This window comes from Schistocerca cancellata, chromosome 6 (genome assembly GCF_023864275.1).
Source record: "Schistocerca cancellata isolate TAMUIC-IGC-003103 chromosome 6, iqSchCanc2.1, whole genome shotgun sequence".
NCBI classification, from domain to species: Eukaryota; Metazoa; Arthropoda; class Insecta; order Orthoptera; family Acrididae; genus Schistocerca; species Schistocerca cancellata.
Window position 1 is genome coordinate 406,001,505 of NC_064631.1, and position 19,985 is coordinate 406,021,489.

The window sequence follows — 19,985 nt, forward strand, 5'->3', positions numbered from 1 at the left end:
GTAAATAAAATATTTAAAATCAAAAAGCACCTTCTGCACGTGGCCGTGTCCATAGATGTACGCTCACAGATGATTGTTACGCCATAAGAAACACAGTAGACAATAAAACGCACTGTTTACGTTAGCTGAGCATATTCTAATCATTGAAGATCTTCAGCTATTAGAACATATCCAGCTAACGTACACAGATTTATCTTTTCATTTCGCTACATAGTAAGCAGTACCCCAGCCCCTTCCCCCCCCCCCCCCACCTCCTCCATCGATTCCTTAAAGAATCGAACTCCGATGCGTAAAACACCTCCAATCGTTTGATTATTGTGCAAATGATTTCATGTGTTAAAAAGTTTCAAACATTTCCCTTTCATTATTATGTGGGGCTATAACTGTGAAAATGTTTAGAAAAAAATTGAAATTACGTTTAACTTCACTTGGAAGTCGCTAAGTGCTCTCATTATCAAACACTGCTTTACGAAACCAGAACTGTATGCAGCGCAATGATGTAATTTAGCAGGTAAATTCAGTAGTATATGTATATTTTGTCAACACGTTAGTAGTAGAGAAATAATAAATTAAAACGTCATGACTGATGCTGAATTTTGCTGCATGAATAGCGAAAATGTAGTAAGTTTCTACAAGCTTTGGAATTATGCGTTAAACTTCGTGCAAGCCGCTAAGTGCTGTCTTTCTCAAATACTGGATGAATAAAAACTTGTGCGACGTTGTGTTACTCTGCCGGAAGACATGTACAGAATTTCTAACTTTTATACTTGACTTACTGTGTTAAACCTTTATAACTATTGATTAGTAGATTGTGGCAGGATTTTAAATTTTTAAATTCGGTAGTAAATGTACCGAACACCGAAAACGAATTTTTTGTTGCCACTGGGAGCTCTAGGCAAGCTGTAACTGGGATCGGGTCACCGTTTTAGTCATTTAGCAACATTGATGGGCACTGATGACGTCATTTGCTCTGTCATATGAAACTCGAAGTAATATGAATGTAATATGCTGCAAAATTGGATGTAATTGCTTAATTTTTTGCAGTAATTGAATATACTCGCCGGTAATATGTAATAATTTCCTTCAGCACGTCTGGGGAGTAATTGACTAAATATCCGGCGAAATCATGCTATTTGCGATGCCCAGAGGGCAGGCCGAAGAGCGTGATGCCCCGTACGCTGGTCGCCCGCTTTCCATTCCGCGGCGCTAATAACTGGTTGGGGAAGGAAGGGAGGCAAGCTGACAGCCACATCTGTCCTCCTTGATTAATACTCTGGCCGCTTCTTTTGAGGGTGCTCCCAAAAAGTGAGAATTTTGCTAGGAAAAGACACTACGCAGCGCAGTGCTTGTGCACGCGAAGAATCACGCCTGATTTTTACAGTAAACATCCGCTTTCTGCCACACGTGTGATGATACGGTGTTCCAAATTGCAGGGAATAGTGTTCTGTAACTGCAAGTGTATGAGAGAAATGTAGTTTAAGCCTGGCAACAGTGGATGTTTAAACGTGCCAAGTTGTTGCCTATTATTGCAAGTACACCTTCGCATGTACACGATCGTCCATTTTATATAAGAATGCGTCCGAAGTTTGCTTGTGTGAGATAATGCTGCAGTGAGATAATCGTGTGCATCTAGGCAGTAGTGCACCAGACGAACACCCTTCCGAGGCACTGTCCTTTTGAAGGTAATATTGGTCCTCCAGAAGTACAGAAGAATAGAGGAACGTCGACACTAAGTGCCTTTCTGGAACCGCTTCAGTATCATTGTCGGCGGTCGTTTGAATTAGCAATTCTACAGCCATGACTTAACAATAGACATGCATTTCTCTTTTGTTCTTGCCATTTAGCGTAGAGAGTAATACGTCATATGAAAGGTGTCGCAATGGCTTCAGGGAGAACTCGCTACCCCCCCCCCCCCCCTTTCACCCACCGAAAAAATGTTAGGGGTATTTTTTGAGAACTTTAGTGTAAACGACAAGAGTTCACCAATATCTTATTACTGAATACCTGCAACAACCCTAGGGCAAAACAGGTACACTTTTATTACGCTGTGTTCAACCTGTTCTAACAGTTTGCAGTCAATACAAAACAAGGGCTGAACTGTTCCCTTACTGGTATTGTTCAAAAGGTCGTCCACCATGATTACGACAGAACGTAAGGGACGCATCATCGACTTTCTTACAAGGTCAAGATTTCCAGGAGTTTGGCGTTTTGTTTCCGTGTCGGTCAAGTCCATGTAAGTATCGACTGGAGTCTCGTAAACTAGACTCTTCACACGCGCCTGGAAGGTGTCCATTGGTGTCTTTTATACCAAAACACGTGCCACGTGGCGTTAGAATCTTTTATTTAACCTTGCATTATGCAATTTGTATTTTTCTTTTCCTTTGCTTGAAAAGGGATTTTGAGTTTTAAGCGTTGTAAATAGATTCTGAGAACCATTATTTGATCTGCAAAAATAATACTTCAGGAACTTTCATTAACAAACTATACTGAAGGTCTTGTTGTTCATTATAACGAATGCTCACTTACTACTATAAAATAAAGTTAATAAAGTTGTAAATTTAAAAGTAAAAAAGACTTTTGTTAGAGAAAAGGTGCCTACTCGTACTCCCCACAACTTCCACGTACTCAAAGCATTGGCCTTCGGGCGTTGTCTGATGTTTTCCCCGATATCTATCCCAGCTAACGCCTGCGGGGCCATGTCAATTACTACTTTTTGACGATTGTACCGTCTGTATCAGTTTTGTCTCATTGCCTCTAACATTCGTTCTAACAGTATATGTTCGTTTGCTTGGCCATCGTCCGCAGCAGGTGTTATAATTAACCAGCGAACCCGGCAATGTGTGGCAATTGCTAAATATTGTATATATGGGTATTGGATAAGCGGCCGCATTTCCCTTCTCCCCTCTCTCTCTGTCCATCTCCTCCTCTCTTCATTTTCTCCAGCATCCCCTCTCTCTGTCCGTTTGCCAACTTGTCCTCTTTATGTCCATTTTGACCCCCCTCCTTTCTCTTTAAATCTCCTCTTACCCCCATCTATCTGACCCTCAGCCTATTTGTTATTGCAAAATCAGAATCCATAATAGTACTCTAATAATAAGTCGATAACGTGTAAATACAACTCTGTTATTTTATGTTACAACCGACTACGTGGAAAAAACCAAAACAGCACCTGTTGCATCCACAGTTTATGTTTAAAAATATATATAATGAGAAACAATATCTATAGGAGAAACCATTTTTCTAATGGTGTAAATGCCCTGCCAACGGAGTTATACTGATGGCAAGAATGAAATGTTTTTTTAGAGTGTTGTGCAAAACCTTAAAGCAACTCAATCTGGAACTCATGAACATTTTTGGTAACAACGTTAAACAACAATCTGTCTTTGTAATAGTACTACTGACGATTATTATTAGCAAGCTAACGTAACTTATTTGTCTTGCGTATATAGGGGAATAGCTTTCTAAATGAAACGGTTAAAGTGCAGGTGGTGTCCCACGTCGCAAGAGGTCGGATCCTCTCTGAGGGCCCTTTGCTATAAGGGCATTCCTCTCCAGGTTACTGCATTCCCGAAAGCTCCATTCATACGCCCGCCGACAGCGGTGTCCAGCACACGTATTTGACAGGAGTCTGCCCACAGACCTTTGTGACGTCAAGCGCTGCCAACTCACGTTCTCGAATTATCCTTGCTCGACGTTGCCCGGGAGAACGTAATATCCGTCGTACAAAAGGCAAGTCGTATGCTACGTGTCAGACGCCTCGACCGGAAGGCAGGGAAACTCGCGACAAAGGTAATGTATTACAGAGGAGAACCACTTCTCGTCGGAACTGAAGCGTCACACCGCCCGTGTGTGCTGACAGAAAGCTGTAACAGTTGCAAATCATAGCAAACATTCACGCCAACCCAACATGTATTTGCTTAACTCTCACTGTTCTACTAACCACGTCCAATCAAAATTCTCTACATATTTTACATTTTTCCATAGATTATTAAAATTTGTGATCCATTCTAGTGGGCAAAGCAGAGACTGTTCATGCGTGTATTCACTGTCTTTCATTGGCCATTATGGCAGAGATCGTGGAGTAAGCAAGTGGCCAACATGGCGATTTTAAAAATACCAACAAAAATTAAATATCAATTTACCTTCCGCCAGTCTGAAAATCAATACATTCAATTAAAATTCTTTTTCTTTCTGAAGTTCTGTTAGCCGCTAATGTTGAAGTTGATGATGAAGATTATATCTGATAGCAGAAACATTGGGAACGACTAATTTAGTCTTTAATCTATAGTGCAACCTGATATCTAGGTGAACCTGGAATGTGCTAGGTTTTTTGTATGTAGTAGACGCCCTGTTTCAAAAGAAAATTGAGTCTTTTCGCTTTCTGACTGCTACTGCTCTGCGTTTCGAACTTAAACTTATTTGCTGAAAAATATCGTGATACTGCGTTTCATGCTAATTAGGCGGTTAAAAAAATAAATGTTGTTGGGCTGCTAGAACTTCTATTTAACGCCGCTTTGTCAACTTACGAACTTAAAAATGGCTCTGAGCTCTATGGAACTTATTATCTGAGGTCATCAGTCCCCTAGAACTTAGAACTACTTAAACCTAACTAACCTAAGGACATCACACACATCCATGCCCGAGGCAGGATTCGAACCTGCGACCTTAGGAGCCGCGCGGTTCCGAACTGAAGCGCCTATAACCGCTCGGCCACCGCCAACTTGCGATCTGATTTCGTTTCGTTTCATCGAAAGGCTTCGCATTTGTCCACACGAGGGTGAATATACGCACAGAAAAGACGCGTGATAACCAGGAATCTAATCTGGGACTTCTGCCTGAGTAGACTGCGGCGCTAACCATTAGGCTACAAAGGTGGATAGTGCGACTGAAAACACCGTAGAAAAAGGGAGAAAAAAATGGACAACATCGCTTACGTGGATCGGCAGCTGAGGTCCAGGGTTCAACTCTAGGACGGTTGTAGAACTTTTTCTTTCACTGCTGACAATGAACTGTAAAGTGAAAAAAACCAAGTTGCACCTCGGCTCGAATCTCACGTTAAACTATTGGCCTCCCTACAGCTGGATGGATGAGTCAATTTTCAGGTCGGATGGAGGCGAGGGCATACAATAGGACGACGCCAAGGTACATCACTGCGTTGTTCTAACCTTGAGGTTGATGACATCGTTACCCTGCATCGTTTGTATCTAAACACGCTGGTGCTGTCAGGACTACATGTTCGTTAGCCAGCATAACGTGACGTCACGGTACAAGTGCCGAGCACGTTTTGACAGGAGTTTTCCCGGAGCCTGCTGCGTCAGACAGCAACGCCAGCCGCCGTGCTGCGCCCAGCGCTAAGCTTCTGCTACTGCTGCCGGCAGCTGCCAGCCAGGTGAGGCAGTGTGGGTGAGTGTGTGTGTGTGTCTGCGAGCACAAAGCAAACGCGCCGCAGCTTCCGTGTTTATTCCGCCACGGCCTGCGAATTAACCAGGGCCGGGAGCTGCCGGCGCGCATTAAAAATGTAAATCCGGCGGTGGCGGCTGTGTGGGTGGGGGGAGGGTGGGAGGCAAGCAGGCCGAGATTCGTGGCGCCGCGTCGGCCACTCAGTCGCGCGCAATCCAGTTAGCGGCTGTGCTTACATAAAAGACTCCCCGCTCCTCCTCTTCCCTTTTTTTATTTTTGTCGGATTCCACAGCTACCACAATCATTTTTCTCCGTTTTCACTTCTTCAAAATTCAGCCCGCCGGCTCATCTTTTTCATCTAGCGCTGATAGTCACCTCTCTCGTCACCCTTTGCGCCAGTTCTTTTTTATTTCTCCCCCCTTGCAGCCTGGCGGTCCTCCCCTTTTCAGCGCTTTTACTATATTTTACCGGTCTTTTATTTCCAATTATTACCGCTTGTTTACTTGGTTCTTTTCCTTCCGTGTTGCTGCCATTCTGCAGTGCTCTGCACTCAGCGACTTCCGCATTTCACACGAGCACTGCAACTTTCAATACGGCCTCGACGGAGAATAGCGTCAAAGGGTAACAAGCGTTCCTTTTGTCACTGAAAAGTATCGTATAATCCACAGAAGCGAACGAAGCAGTCACTGCCATGCGAATATGCAACATTCGTATTGTTCATTAAATGATCCGACCCTCGATTTTCCCGGTTTTTCAAGATGAAACATACAGTTCCTTTGTCATGGAAGTCTGCTCAGAATATTATATTATTATACCTACTTTGCGTCAAAGGACTGACGACCTTCAAATGTAAAGATGAAGTAAAAGCAACAAAGCGATGAAATTGGATTTGGTTTCTATTTCTCTTGTGCGGGAAGTGGCGAGGGGTGTAGAAGTGAAGTAAAGTTGTTGCTGCATTTATCCAACGGACGAGTGACTCTTTGTTTTCAGAATCGTTACTTTTTACGAGCAGCTCAATGTATAAAACAGGTGGAGTACATCACAAACGGTTTTCACGAGAAAACACTCTTCTCAGAAACGAAATTATGTGCTCCTATACTGAAATACGGCTATGTAAGAACAGAGAGCCAGGTGGCGCAGTTATAAGACACTGTATTCGTATTCAGAAGGCTGCGGTTCAAATCTCTGGTTGGCCAACCAAATTTAGGTTGTCTGTGGTTTCCCTAAATCATTGGTCGTTAGTATTTGAAACGGCAGCCCGCCATCATTTGAGCACTGATGTCAAATTAACCTGTGACTATTCGTGCTGCTCTTAGCTGTTAGGGTTCAATTTCGCAACACCTATGTCGAGAAAGTAATTGCGTGGCACAATACTTAAGTATTAAGGGATTTTATATGATGTTCTGATGATAGGCTACGCCCGAAAGGTGTCAGCAAAATAATTTTTAGCATCGAGTTTTTGTTGAATTTAATAGCGTAATAAAGCAGTAATAAAGTAGTAATCACGGTGAGTCGTCTAGTGAAACCAGAACGGTTTTCTTTAGGACGTCCAAATTGCACGGTTGTCCCCGGGGCATGATGGGAATCAGTAATCGCATTCGTTTAGCGACAAAGTCCACTTTCATTTGGATGGGTTCGTCAATAAGCAAAATTGGCGCATTTGGGGGGACTGCATTTCGAGATCGAGAAGTCTCTTTACCCTTAACGTGTAACTGCATGATGTGCAGTTTCCAGTCACGGAATAATCGGTGCGATATTCCTTGATGGCACGGTGACTACCGAACGGTACATGAAGATTTTGGAAGAAGATTTCATCCCTATTATCCAAATTGACCCTGATTTCGACGAGATGTGGATCATGCAAGACGGAGTTCGACTCCATCGAAGCGCGAGAGTGTTTGATGTCCTGGAGAAGCGCTCTGGGCACCGCATTCTGGCTCTGGGCTACCCACAGACCACTGGCATGGGCCTCGATTGGCCACCATATTCTCCGGATCTAAAAACATGCGACTCCTTCTTATTTGGCTATATTAAAGACAACGTGTGCACCAATAATCCCAAAACTATTGCTGAGCTGAAAATAGCCATTCAGGACGTCATCGATAGCATCGATGTTCCGACACTTCAGCGGGTCATACAAAATTTCGCTATTCGTCTGTGTTACATCATAGCCAATGATGGCAGGCATATCGAACATGTGACACCCTAAATTCGAATATCTATAGTGACGTTTACGCGTTGAATAAAGTGTGTTCACCCCGTAGTTTGCAATTAATTTACATTTTTTTCATATAGTTCAATAATTGTCACCCTGTATGTAAGTGATTTAAGAAACAGTCTGAACACCTCTCTTAAACGGTTTGCAGTTTTTCACCGTCTAATAAAGCCATTTGAAGATAAAAACGAATTACAGAAAGATCACAGAAGATATCTGCATGCTGCCAAAAGTGGAAACTGACCATGACGAATAGAAAGTGAGGTCCACCTCATGGACACAAGAAATTCTGAAACATTTCGGTTACAGGATAAGTGAAACAAATTTAAAGGCTGTCAGTTCGACTAAATATCTAAGGGTTACAATAAACATCGTGAATAGGAACAATCATACTGAAAATTTTGTGAGGAACAAGAGTCGAAGATTGCGTTTTATTGGGAGAAGACTTAGGAAGATGGAACAAATGTACTAAAGAGCCCACCTACACTATGTTTGTCTCTCGACTTTCGGAGTACTGCTATGTGGTGTGGGATCCTTACCAGATAGAACTGACGGAAGAAATAAAAAAAGTCCAAAGAGAGGCAGCTCGTTTTGTATAATTGGGAGTATCAGGTATATGATAAGCGGGTTGCGATGGCTATTATAATTCTAAAGGCGTTTTTTTTTTTTTTGTTGCAGCGAGAGTTTTAGCGAAATCTGAGCCAAGAAATTTGTACTCCGAATGCAAAAATACGAGGGCAATTTTTTTCGAAATGGAAACCACAGTGAAAATAAAAAATGTTTAATTTACAACATTTAGCTATACCTTCCAGCTACTTCTCTACATAGTCACCGCTCTGAGTTAGATATTTGTTGTACTTGGTATCTTCCCAATACCCTCGTGACAGAAGGCAGCCACTTGTGTTTTCCGCCAATTCCCTACGCTGGTTTGCAGCTCTTTGTGTGAGCTAAAATGTTGTCCTTATAGTCAGCGATTCGCGTGAGCGAAGAGATGAAAATCAGATGGAGCAAAGTTCGGGCTGTATGATGGTTGATCATACACGTCCCATTGAAGCACTGCAGGGGGATCTTCGTTGTGCGTGCAGTGTGCGGGCGAGGATTGTCATGAAGAAGGAAACGAGTGACAGTTACATTTTGTGTACTGCATGAAATGAGACGAAACTCCTCAACATGTACTTTAGACTTGACGGAGGCTTTACTGTTGTAGGCATCTTTACATGCTCACTGTGTAATATGGATGAGAAAAAGAGACTGATTAAAACCGATACCAGTATTTTAGTTCTCAGTAATCGGTACTTTTCGATATTTGTTTGGTCTGAATTATAACAGATGTTTTTATTGTTTACTAATAACCGGGTAAAAAACTGAAATGTCGATTAGCAATAGAAGCAGTGCTAAAATTTTTCGTTTTTTGATAAACTGTCTTAAAGAATGAATAATTTCTATTAGTAAAATGCGCATTGTTTTGAAATATTTCGTTATCATAGAATTTTGAGAAAAGGGATCAGTGGTACTTTAATAACAATGCCAACAGAAACGAGCACCAAACACATGGCATAAGAATTGGTACAGCACTGCTGAGTCAATAACGTACCTGTTACCATGTGGCTTGGCCTATTAGACGGTACATGTGTACATGCAGTGTTCAAAACTTACCCCGTCTGGTCTGTAGGGTAGTTTGTTACAGTCGTCGTCGGACACAGTGGTATTACAGAATGGCACTACCCCCAGTCTGGAAGTATTTTACGAAGTGCGGTATCAAGGAAGTACAATGCTCCATTTGCTTTAAAATATTAAAAACAGATGGAGCCATAACAAACAAGGAGAACACGTAAAATTTATCAGTTCGTTCATAGCTTACAATAAAAAAAAAGCAGCTGATCTGCTGACTTTATCTGCAGGACATGCCTGTATCAGCTTTCAGCCCTAGAAAATGAACAATTTAACATGAAAAATAGAGTTCCTCAACCTCAGTTTCCACACTTTGGCAATAATTATTCCTAATGTCTAAAAAGTGATATGATCCTCCGAATACAACATGACTTTTGAGCAGACTTTTAAAAAATTAGAATCAGTAGGAGAATACTGGTGTCTTTTTTTATTTTATTTTTTTTGAACAATCAACCGCTTATCACTTTACGAGAAAAGCAGCGAATTATGGACGGACGAAGTTTTCTTTCATATGCCTATTTAATTTAATATTTTCATTCTACGTATCTCGGAACTGAAGGAGTCAAATTTTATCAATCTTTGTTTGTTTTCTATGTTTATTCAAAAAAAAATGGCTCTGAGCACTATGGGACTCAACATCTTAGGTCATAAGTCCCCTAGAACTTAGAACTACTTAAACCTAACTAACCTAAGGACACCACACACACCCATGCCCGAGGCAGGATTCGAACCTGCGACCGTAGCAGTCCCGCGGTTCCGGACTGCAGCGCCAGAACCGCTAGACCACCGCGGCCGGCTCTATGTTTATTGCTAGACATAACAGGAATAAAAAAACCGAAAATCTCTTATTTCAGAAACGGGTTATTTTGAGCGGTTTTAAGTCAGGTTACATTGGCTTTAAGAAACCCTTATAATCGAAAACCGGTTATTTCAGCAATAAACGCCATCTCACTGAGCGCTCAGAATTAAAAGTGCAACGTGACGTGATAGACGGGCTGGAAACACTGCACAAGTCTGCGCAATGCGTGCCGGATTTTCACTGTGGTTTTCATTACGCGACCGATCGGAAGTTGAAGAAAAATAATCGCTCTCGTATTCTGATAACTGTCACTAACACAGAGAGATCACCGTAATACAATAAGAGAAATTAGAGCACTGATAGACAGATTCAGGTGCTTATTTTTTCCGTATACTATTAGAGTGTGCAACCGTTAAGAAATAGCCTGTAAGTAGTTCTATGAAACCTCTGCCAAACACTTTAAATGTGTATTGCGGAATAGCCGTGCAGGTGTACAAGTAGGTCCAGTGACAGAAAACTGTTAGTGACCACAGGCGCAACTCGTGTTATTCCCGCGCGCAGCAGCTCCGCAGAACGCTGCCGCGACTCGCGCCAGTGCTGTCAGTGTCTCGGGGCGACGCGCGGTGGTGCGCCGTGCTGCGTTGTGTCGCAGCCGCAGGAACCGCCAGGTGAAAAGCGCAACAATGCGTCCGTCGCCATTAGGCAAATGGAGCGGTCGGCCGCAGACGCCTAGCTCGCATTTACCTGATTAAAACGGCGCGATTGCTGGCGCAGAATGCGACGCGGCGTTCCCCGCGGGGCTGGCGCCCCAGCCGCGCTCTGATGTCGTTCAGCCAAGACTGCAAGGGGGCGCGGCGCTAGAGTCAGCAGCTGCAGACAGCTACCCTGGTCGAGGCAGACGGGAGAACGAGTAGTTGCACGCCCCACGACGTATTCTCATATCAGCCAGAGGAAGCACGAGTACTCTCTCTTCTCAGCGCTTCTGTGTGCATGCATTGTGCGAGTAATGTGTAGGACGCCTCTAGCGATTTGTCACTCCTGTAGCCGTCATGTTGGGAACTATCCAGCGAGAAGTATGTGGCGGATTAGAACTGTTTTGACAGTGGAAGACATACGATGATCACTTTCTTCGCATTCAAGCCGGCCGCGGTGGTCTAGCGGTTCTGGCGCTGCAGTCCGGAACCGCGGGACTGCTACGGTCGCAGGTTCGAATCCTGCCTCGGGCATGGGTGTGTGTGGTGTCCTTAGGTTAGTTAGGTTTAAGTAGTTCTAAGTTCTAGGGGACTTATGACCTAAGATGTTGAGTCCCATAGTGCTCAGAGCCATTTGAACCATTTTTTCGCATTCAACGAGTCATAAAATTATTCACGCGTTCATACTCGAACTTCAGTGCATGTGTCTCTCTCTGCTCGTCGATGCTCCAGAGTTGTTAGCCCCATACACTTGGGGGTAACCACGTAGCGGAGATGGGCTAAGCTAAAATACCGGTGTTGCTTCCGTCATGAAATTTTACACCGATGTTTGTGATGAAACATCGAAATGTACTCTGACACTTCATTGCCAGATCAAGTCCGAAGCGAATGTTCCAATCACACCACAACTGTAATCCGTCACGAATATTCGTTTCAGAATACACTGCTGAAAATTTAGCTGTTCATTCTGCGTCATCTGAGAAATTTTCCTGGCTCAGTATAACTTCCAAGTCTTACGACCCTCACTGACTATCACTTTGGTACGGACACTGGCGAGCCAAAACTTTATGACTGCTTGATTAATTGCGTGTAGGTCCACCTCTGGAACCCAATACAGCAACGATCCTGTTTGGCGTGGATCCTAAAAGTCTTTGGTAGGTTTCGAGACCATGTGGCACCAGATGCCTATGGATACGTCACGCAGTCGCCGTAAATTACGAGCTAGTGGTTTGTGGGCGAGGATCTGGCATCCGATCACGTCCCCGATGTGTTGTATCGGTTGCAGGTCAGGAGAATATGGTGGCCAATATATTCAATCAGAGTTCACTATCACCCTCCTCACACCACCGTAGCACGTTTCCGGTCACGTGACGCCGACAGTTACTCCACTGGAAGATGCTAACAAAAAATGGTTCAAATGGCTCTGAGCACTATGGAACTTAACATCTCAGGTCATCAGACCCCTAGAACTCAGAACTACTTAAACCTAACTAACCTAAGGTCATCACACACATCCATGCCCGAGGCAGGATTCGAATCTGCGACCGTAGCGGTCGCGCGGTTCCAGACTGAAGCGCCTAGAACCGCTCGGCCACCAGGGGCCGAAAGATGCTAACACCGACAGGGAAGACATCGAGCATGGAGGGATGCAGAAGAACAGCAATAATTTTCACGTAGTCCAAAAAAAAAGTTCAAATGTAATGGACGATGTCGTGAGGTCAACATGGGAAGATGCAGGGTTCATACGCTGTCCCCCACTTTCTTCAGTGTCTGATACACTTGCGTCTGCGTCAGCGTTGCACTCATACTGTCACGCCTTAAGACTTTAAGACTGTGCTCGCTGAAGTGTCTGTAACTCTTCGATTTGTCCCGGAACTTATTCATCTACTTTGTGATGCTGAAAGTCTAAGTGGCTCCGTTATTTACGAACTATCTTTTATTTTGTTTCACTTACTGAAGGAGTAGCATCCATTTTGTTTTCACTTATTGCAGGACCATCCTTTCTTTTCTTTCACTGTGGAGAATATTTTTGCTGTAGAAATTGTGTTCAAACTTTTGAATGTCCCCTTCACGTGGGTTGTTTATTTGTGGCAGCCAGCAGCGGACACATCAACTCTTCCGTTAGATCTGCCACAGATTGCCGCTTATCCCACATTACAGACCTGGCAAGCCTCCTACCCCCAGTTTCTGTGAGGAGGCTAGGGCTTCCAACAACTAGTCGCCTACTCGTGGCTTCACAGTCCTTCAACCACTTCCCACAGATGTACATGACACTACCACGCAAAGAGCCCACAGCTTCACGGTTTCCGAGACGCTTGTTTCCTGGCGGAAGCCCATAAGAATGTGGCCGTTTGTGAAAGTCAGTGATGTCAGTGGATTTCCTCATTTGCTGGCGGTATCGTTGCAAGCTTGATTTCCCATTCGTCTCTGCTTAGCTAAAATGTACGAGGTGCATTCAATAAGTAACGCAACACGTTATTTTTCTCAGGCAACTTCGGTTGAAAAAATGTGGAATTTGTTATGGGACATCGTGGGTATTCCAGCATCAGCCCCTATAATTTCACGAAGTTCCGATAGGTGGTGGCGCTATATGTAGCCTTCAAAATGCCGTCTGTAAAGGCGGTGCGTTCCAAGCAGAGAGCTGTCGCCGAGTTCCTTTTGACGGGAAACCAAGCATCACAGGCGCTTGCAGAATCTCTACGGAGACTTGGCAGTAAACCAAAGCACGGTGAGTCTGCACACCAGATAGGTGCTCACCTCATTGGACTGTTCTTCCTCGTCCACCCTAGAACCCGGATCTCCTACCTTCCGACTTCCATCCATCTGGCCCAGCGGAGGACGGAATCCACAGGAAGCAGTACGTGCATAATGGGAGATTATTTATGCAGCAAGAGTTTGGCTCCAACTTCAACCAGTAGAGTGGTACCAGGCGGGCATAAAAACCGCCCCAGTAAGGTGGGGTAAGGCCGTCGCATTGAACGAAGATTATGTTGAAAAATGGGATTTTGTAGTCAAGAGAATGGCGAACAATATGGTGTATTGGAATCCTAAATAAAATCTGCTTCCGGAAAAGCTGTGCTGCATTACTAATCGAACGCCCCTCTTATTTTCCTTACTGCGTTACGTGACTACTGCGTCAAGTGACTACTCCGCCACCGGGTGCATACAATCTAGCCGTGGTCAGTGGTCATCAGTGCATGCTAAAGATGGCTCATTCTTGTTGACTTTTGGATGAAGTTTTAGCTGCTGTAGGTTCATATTTGTCTTCCTTTGGAAACATTATCTGCTGATATTTACTTTTCTTTTCTATGGTGATTAACCTCTCACAAAATTTTGATTTACTTTATTGTTCTGAGATATCAGTTCCAGTAAAAAAAAGTCCTAATCGTGGTACATTTCTATCTGAGTATCGAACAAACCGAAGTCGACGGCTTCCTTGGCATTTAAAACGTGAATGCGTGAGGGAAAATTGTGGTCTGACGGACGAACACTGCCTTAAACAATTACTACACTGTTCGGTAAAATTATGTCCCACAGTAAGGAACTGTATATTGTTCTCATACCTATATAGGAACTGTGGGTTTCAAACAAAATTAAATTAAAAAAGAAAATAATGTTAGCGGCTTTACCGCGAGTTTCTCCTGCTGGTACCAGGAAAGAGTTATAATTAACGCCGTGACGCTATCAGTATTTAATTACTTAATTAAAGCCTGGCACCGGAATAAATTTATACCAGTCATCCCGAAAATGGAAAAAATACTGTGTATTTCGCAGAAATTTCCGTGTGCTGAATGTTGTGCGTTGATATTGGCTTCGAGCGACGCTGTCTGAAGGAATACATTTGATGTCGCAACCAAACAGTCCCTGCCACTCACAGTACTTTATAACGCCAAATATGAAAGAGACGAATTCGCGTCGAGCATTTATTTTATGCTTTCGAAGCATTCACATATACAGAATCCCATCTGAATATAATATAATATAATATGCCACAGGCAGCGCGAGTTATAAGACACAGTTTTACATACCGGTGACTGAAGTCCAACCAGGGTAAAGCAAAAGTGGTAGTTAAAGAAAAGGATGAACTGCATCCTTATCTTAACGAAATACTAACAATAAAGAAAGAACTTAACTCCTCCCCCCCCGCGGGGGGGGGGGGGGGGGCATTAAAAACCTTAAGCACTCATTGAAAGCTGCTGTACCTTGCTTTTTGAGAATGTGCACGGGAGTTCATCAAAATAAAGTTGGCACCTAATGATAGAAATGCATACGTGTATTAACAAGATTCCCAAGCCGGGGAACAATAATCACACTTCTAGAATCCGAGCAGGAAAAAACCTGGTTCTTGCACTTGTGTGAATTTACTGGTATGGTTGTTTTCCACATTCATCTTAACTAATACTTATATGGTGGTAAATTCGTGTTTAAAATACCTTACAACAAATCACTGGCAGGGTTGTTGTCTCTTCTGTGTGTCAGAAGAACATGCATTTCTGTTAAGCGATGAACCTTTGCTTGAAAAGGTAATGGTTGGTTGTAATTAAAGTGCAGCTACTCACAGAAGTCCAGTGCGGGATGTAATTATCGTATGACAGCGAAACTTGGCAGATACTAATACGTTAATGTGAAACCATTTACGCTGAAGATAAATTTTAAAAAAATGGCTCTGAGCACTATGGGATTTAACTTCCGAGGTCATCAGTCCCCTAGAACTTAGAACAACTTAAACCTAACTAACCTAAGGACATCACACACATCCATGTCCGAGGCAGGATTCGAACCTGCGACAGTAGCGGTCACGCGGTTCCAGACTGCAGCGCCTAGAACCGCTCGGCCACCCCGGCCGGCGAAGACAAATTAGTTCCTATGTTGGTCACGATGTGGAAATTTGGCGCTGTGAATGCAGGAAAGACGTATAAAATGCCTCCACATGTAGTTCATTAGGAAAGAAACGAGAGTAGAAAAGGTCCACTAAGTAAGAAGGGCTTAATGTTGATTTTATTATCAACGGCCGCTTACACATTTCGTCAACGATATGCTGCATAGCGCCAGATTTGCACTTCCTGGCCAAAACAGGAACTAATTTTCCAGCATACATCGGTTTCGCATTAACGTATTGGAATATGTAACAAGTTTCGCTGTCATACGATAATTACGAGTCCCACACTGGAACTCTGTGATTAGCTGCACTTTAACCATAACCATCCGGTACTAGCAATTTCTCAACAGGAAGCATATAAATTGGACCTCAGAGATGACCGATTCTGGATGTAGGAACTGTGTTGACGGTGCGATGTGCAGTCCTTCCGAAGAGTACCTTGTGGCAAGCCATAGCATGAAGGGCAAGGGTGGTGCTGCGACAAAGTGCGCTCAGCAGGTAAATGCTGATCCCCGGTGGCTGACCGCCTCATCCACGGTTCACAGTGCTCCTCTCAATGGAAGGTGTGAGTCGACAACCTTGATTTATTTTTGAGTCTCTTAAGCACATTAACACTAAGATTCTAAAAATGGAAAATCAAATTATCTGCTCTTCACTTCTAGCTGCCACATAAATGCATTATACGTTAGAGGCGTACCTCATCCATAACCAAGGACCTTTGCGTCCTGAAACACGTGGGCTTACTATAGGTGGCCATGTAGCGTCGATCAAGATACATTAGAGCTTAAAATACCGTCATCATATCATATGACTTAACAAACACGTATCGGTATTGTCCATAAATTTAAAATTTTATTCAAGGCTATCAAACAACAGCTGTGAAGGACACATTTCAAGAATAGAAATATTCAGTCGTCAGCTGCGCAAATTTTTATTAAATTAACTTCTTGATTAGTTTCGTCAAATTAATTTGCCATCCTCAGAAGATACACAGTGAAGCTTACATCGGAAAGAAATCGTCACGCAAACTCTGGACGATTGAGTTCTTCGTTAAAATTTTAAGGAAGGACTCTGTCGCTCAGGTTTTGCTTGACGATTGCTTTCCGATGTAAGCTTCACTGTGTATCTTCTGAGGATCGCAAATTAATTTGACGAAACTAATCAAGAAGTTAATTTAATAAAAATTTTTGCAGCTGACGACTGAATATTTCTATTCTTAAAAATCCACAAATTTACGAGAAGTGCGAAATTGATACCACAACTAATGTTTTGTGTGAAACAGTGTCTTAGTGTCTTAGTTATGCAGCTACCGATTGGAATATTTCTTTCTTTGTTGTTCCAGAAAACGTGTCAAAGCAAAGGAAGTATTCAGCCGATCACGTGTAGTTACAAAGCTATTGTTGACCCGAAAGGTTTTGTGAATTACGCGTCAAATATATGAAAGGGAATGAATTTCTTACCGTCTGATTTGAGGCGTCCAGGTAGCGCAGGCCAAAGTACGCCGTCTCCAGGAGATTGAGATGTCGGAATACGGTGTCGAGGATCTCCTGGCCCGGGCTGTTATCCTGAAACAAGCAACAAAAACGATTTTCACTTTTACAAAGTATCCGGGGAGCAACAGCGCATTGTACTGTTATATAGAGCATTTAAGAAGATACAGTGAATTTCCCTCTGATCTGGTGTACATCGCCACTTAAGGAGATTTTTTTGTCCTTTCAGTTCTCAATACATCTATGAGATATCAGAGGTTACTTGATTTTAATTATGCAGTTCGTAGACTTATAAATTCAGTGAAATATCATTGGTTATACAACCAAGAACTATTACTGTCCTTGGTATTAACGAGCTTACTTAATAATAATAATAATAATAATAATAATAATAATGATAGTAATAGTGTAGTAACAGGAACAACAATTACTATTTGGTACATGAGAAATGCCATCTTAACATTGTGTGATTTCCTCATTATATTTTTGTCGAATTTACGTAACGCCCTCTAACAGAAATGTATGGCAGAAGTATAGAAGAGATCAAAAGTGGGAAATAAGTTGACTGATCAAAGGAAGCGCGAGAAATAATTTGGAAAACATTTGCACATGAGATGGAAGGAAGAGAACAAAAAGAGACAGGGAAGAGAAAAGCACAGTTAATAAGTTGAATAATCCGTCGTATCCCTATTCACGAGGTGGGAGTGGGAGTCCATTGCGTTGAGCAGTACAAAGCAGATCACAGTCCGCTGCTTTCCACTTGTTACGGAGTCCGCACACGCAAGCACAATACGGCGACAGTATTTTAAATTCCTGGTGATAATGCGTTATAGGATGGCAGTATGTAGGGAAATAAGAATCGTTACTCTTTGTCTGCGAAAGAAAACGACAGCATTTGTTTCCCTCGTTGTTTGCGTTTTTGCGTAGGACGAGACAAGGGGTTGAGAGAAGCAGTTGTGCAGGATGGGCTCGCGGCCGCCTTGTTTGGGGCTGGCTGTCCATCATTGATGCGCCGGGGTGGATCCCGCAGGTGCTCAGGCCGTAAAGCGCGGAGCCGCCGCCGCCGCCGCCGCTGCATCTTTCACACGCCTCATCCGCTCCGCCGTCGTCGCACTGCGGCGCCCTCGGTCGTTGCTGTGGAGAAGCTAACAAGGTGAGCCGCAGGTGCGCACGTCACGGCTTCTGTGACCTCAGGCTTCAGCTGCCTCCGTCTAGCCTCTAGAGGAAACACCTTAAAGAATAAGCCGCCCTACGATTCTTTGTTGTTAACACAGGTTGAAATGCTTACTCACGAACGGGAAATCCAGCATTCCTCGAGTAGCAGGAGCATTCTCAGAGGATGATTTTCTACTTCCTTTTTATGGTCAAATGTTTGAACAGAGCGAAAACAAGACTGGCTATAAACTACCAAATTACAGGATGTGTTTTTGTGCAAATTTTCATAGTTGGTAGCCAACGAAAGCTGGGAAATGGTAAAATGGAGTATGAAATTGACCTGTTTAATTTTGTAAAAAAAAAGACTATAAATAAATAAATAAATAAAAACAAAAAATTAATTGCTTGAAAGTAATCAGGGTAATACAGAAAAGCTTAGTGATACGGAGGAAACTTTTTATACGAATTTCTTAGCGAAACGAAGAATGGGAAATGTACAAATGGGGTGTTAAACTAACCAGTTTCAGTTCTAATTGTGCATCAACTATCAAATCACAGTAAAAAATAAAACCTGTCTGCTCTCTCTCGATCTATATACTTTTAGTAACAATAGAATATCCATCGATAACCAAACATTTCATGCTCCCTGAATTAAACTTGAAATTAGGTACCATCTTTTAAGAAACAATAAATTTGTTTGTGAAATGATTTGCCTAAAAGTACGAAATAAAACAGATTAGAGAAACATACGCTGCGTCACGCTCGACTCATGAACAGCAAAGGAGGTGCCGATTGGGAATGTTGAACTTAGAATCGTAGCATTTTGGATACTAATAGAGACAACTCTGAGATGGTTCGCACAAGAGAGAGGAATACGTGACGTACAGCATCAACCTCTGAAGAGTGAGGAATCACCGAAAGACACAGTGTCAGACAGGACACGGACGAAGGAAGCAAACTGGCCACGTATTTTTCGCATCAGGTATCCGAGTATTTGCTTTAACAGATTTATGGACGCCACGAGAAGTCTACAAAATAGTTCAAATGGCTGTAAGCACTATGGGACTTAACATATGAGGTCATCAGTCCCCTAGGCTCAGAACTACTTAAACCTAACCAACCTAAGGACATCACAGACATCCATGCCCGAGGCAGGATTCGATGCTGCGACCGTAGCAGCAGCGTGGTTCCGCACTGAGGCGCCTAGAACCGCTCGGCCATACCGGCCGGCGGCTCAGAAGTCTACATCTGCATGGTAGCCCTGCCGAATGCAGCGTACGGAGCTCTGACCCGTCGCCTGAGTGTGGAGCAGCAGACGTGACGGCGTGTATCCCAGGCAGGCCATTCATCTCTGGGTGCGCCTTGTGCTGCAGATTTCTGCCGGCGTCCGAGCGCTCGTTATCCCGTTAGGCGTCGACGCGCTTCCTGCTGAGACCCATTATTAAGTCGTTTTCCTGCGCTCGCTCTGTCCGCCGTCACTCCGGCCGCTGACAGCGCAGAACGCGGGCCGCGAACCGTTACCTGCTGCCCAGCCGCCAGTCAGCTGGCGTAGCTGCTGCTGCACCTGCTCTCTACCGTTCGCACACTGTTTTGCATAAGAAAAGGTATCCCGGCTGATAACATGCAATGTCTCGCGCAACACTGCGGCTCTTGTACACGGTCCAGTCACAATAACGTGGCCACC

At 43.5% G+C, this 19,985-nt stretch overlaps 1 protein-coding gene across 1 annotated transcript in view; it reads right to left on the reverse strand.

Annotated features, from left to right (window-relative positions):
* Positions 1-17,862, reverse strand: part of LOC126088353 (band 4.1-like protein 4) — a 561,066-nt gene extending 543,204 nt beyond the window's left edge. Inside the window, exons 1-2 of the mRNA XM_049906490.1 lie at positions 17,842-17,862; positions 17,117-17,221 (exon numbers count right to left, since the gene is read on the reverse strand). Of these exons, the coding sequence (XP_049762447.1) occupies positions 17,117-17,221; positions 17,842-17,862 (126 nt within the window). The remainder of the gene's footprint in view (positions 1-17,116; positions 17,222-17,841) is intronic.
* Between the last annotated feature and the right edge of the window lie 2,123 nt (positions 17,863-19,985).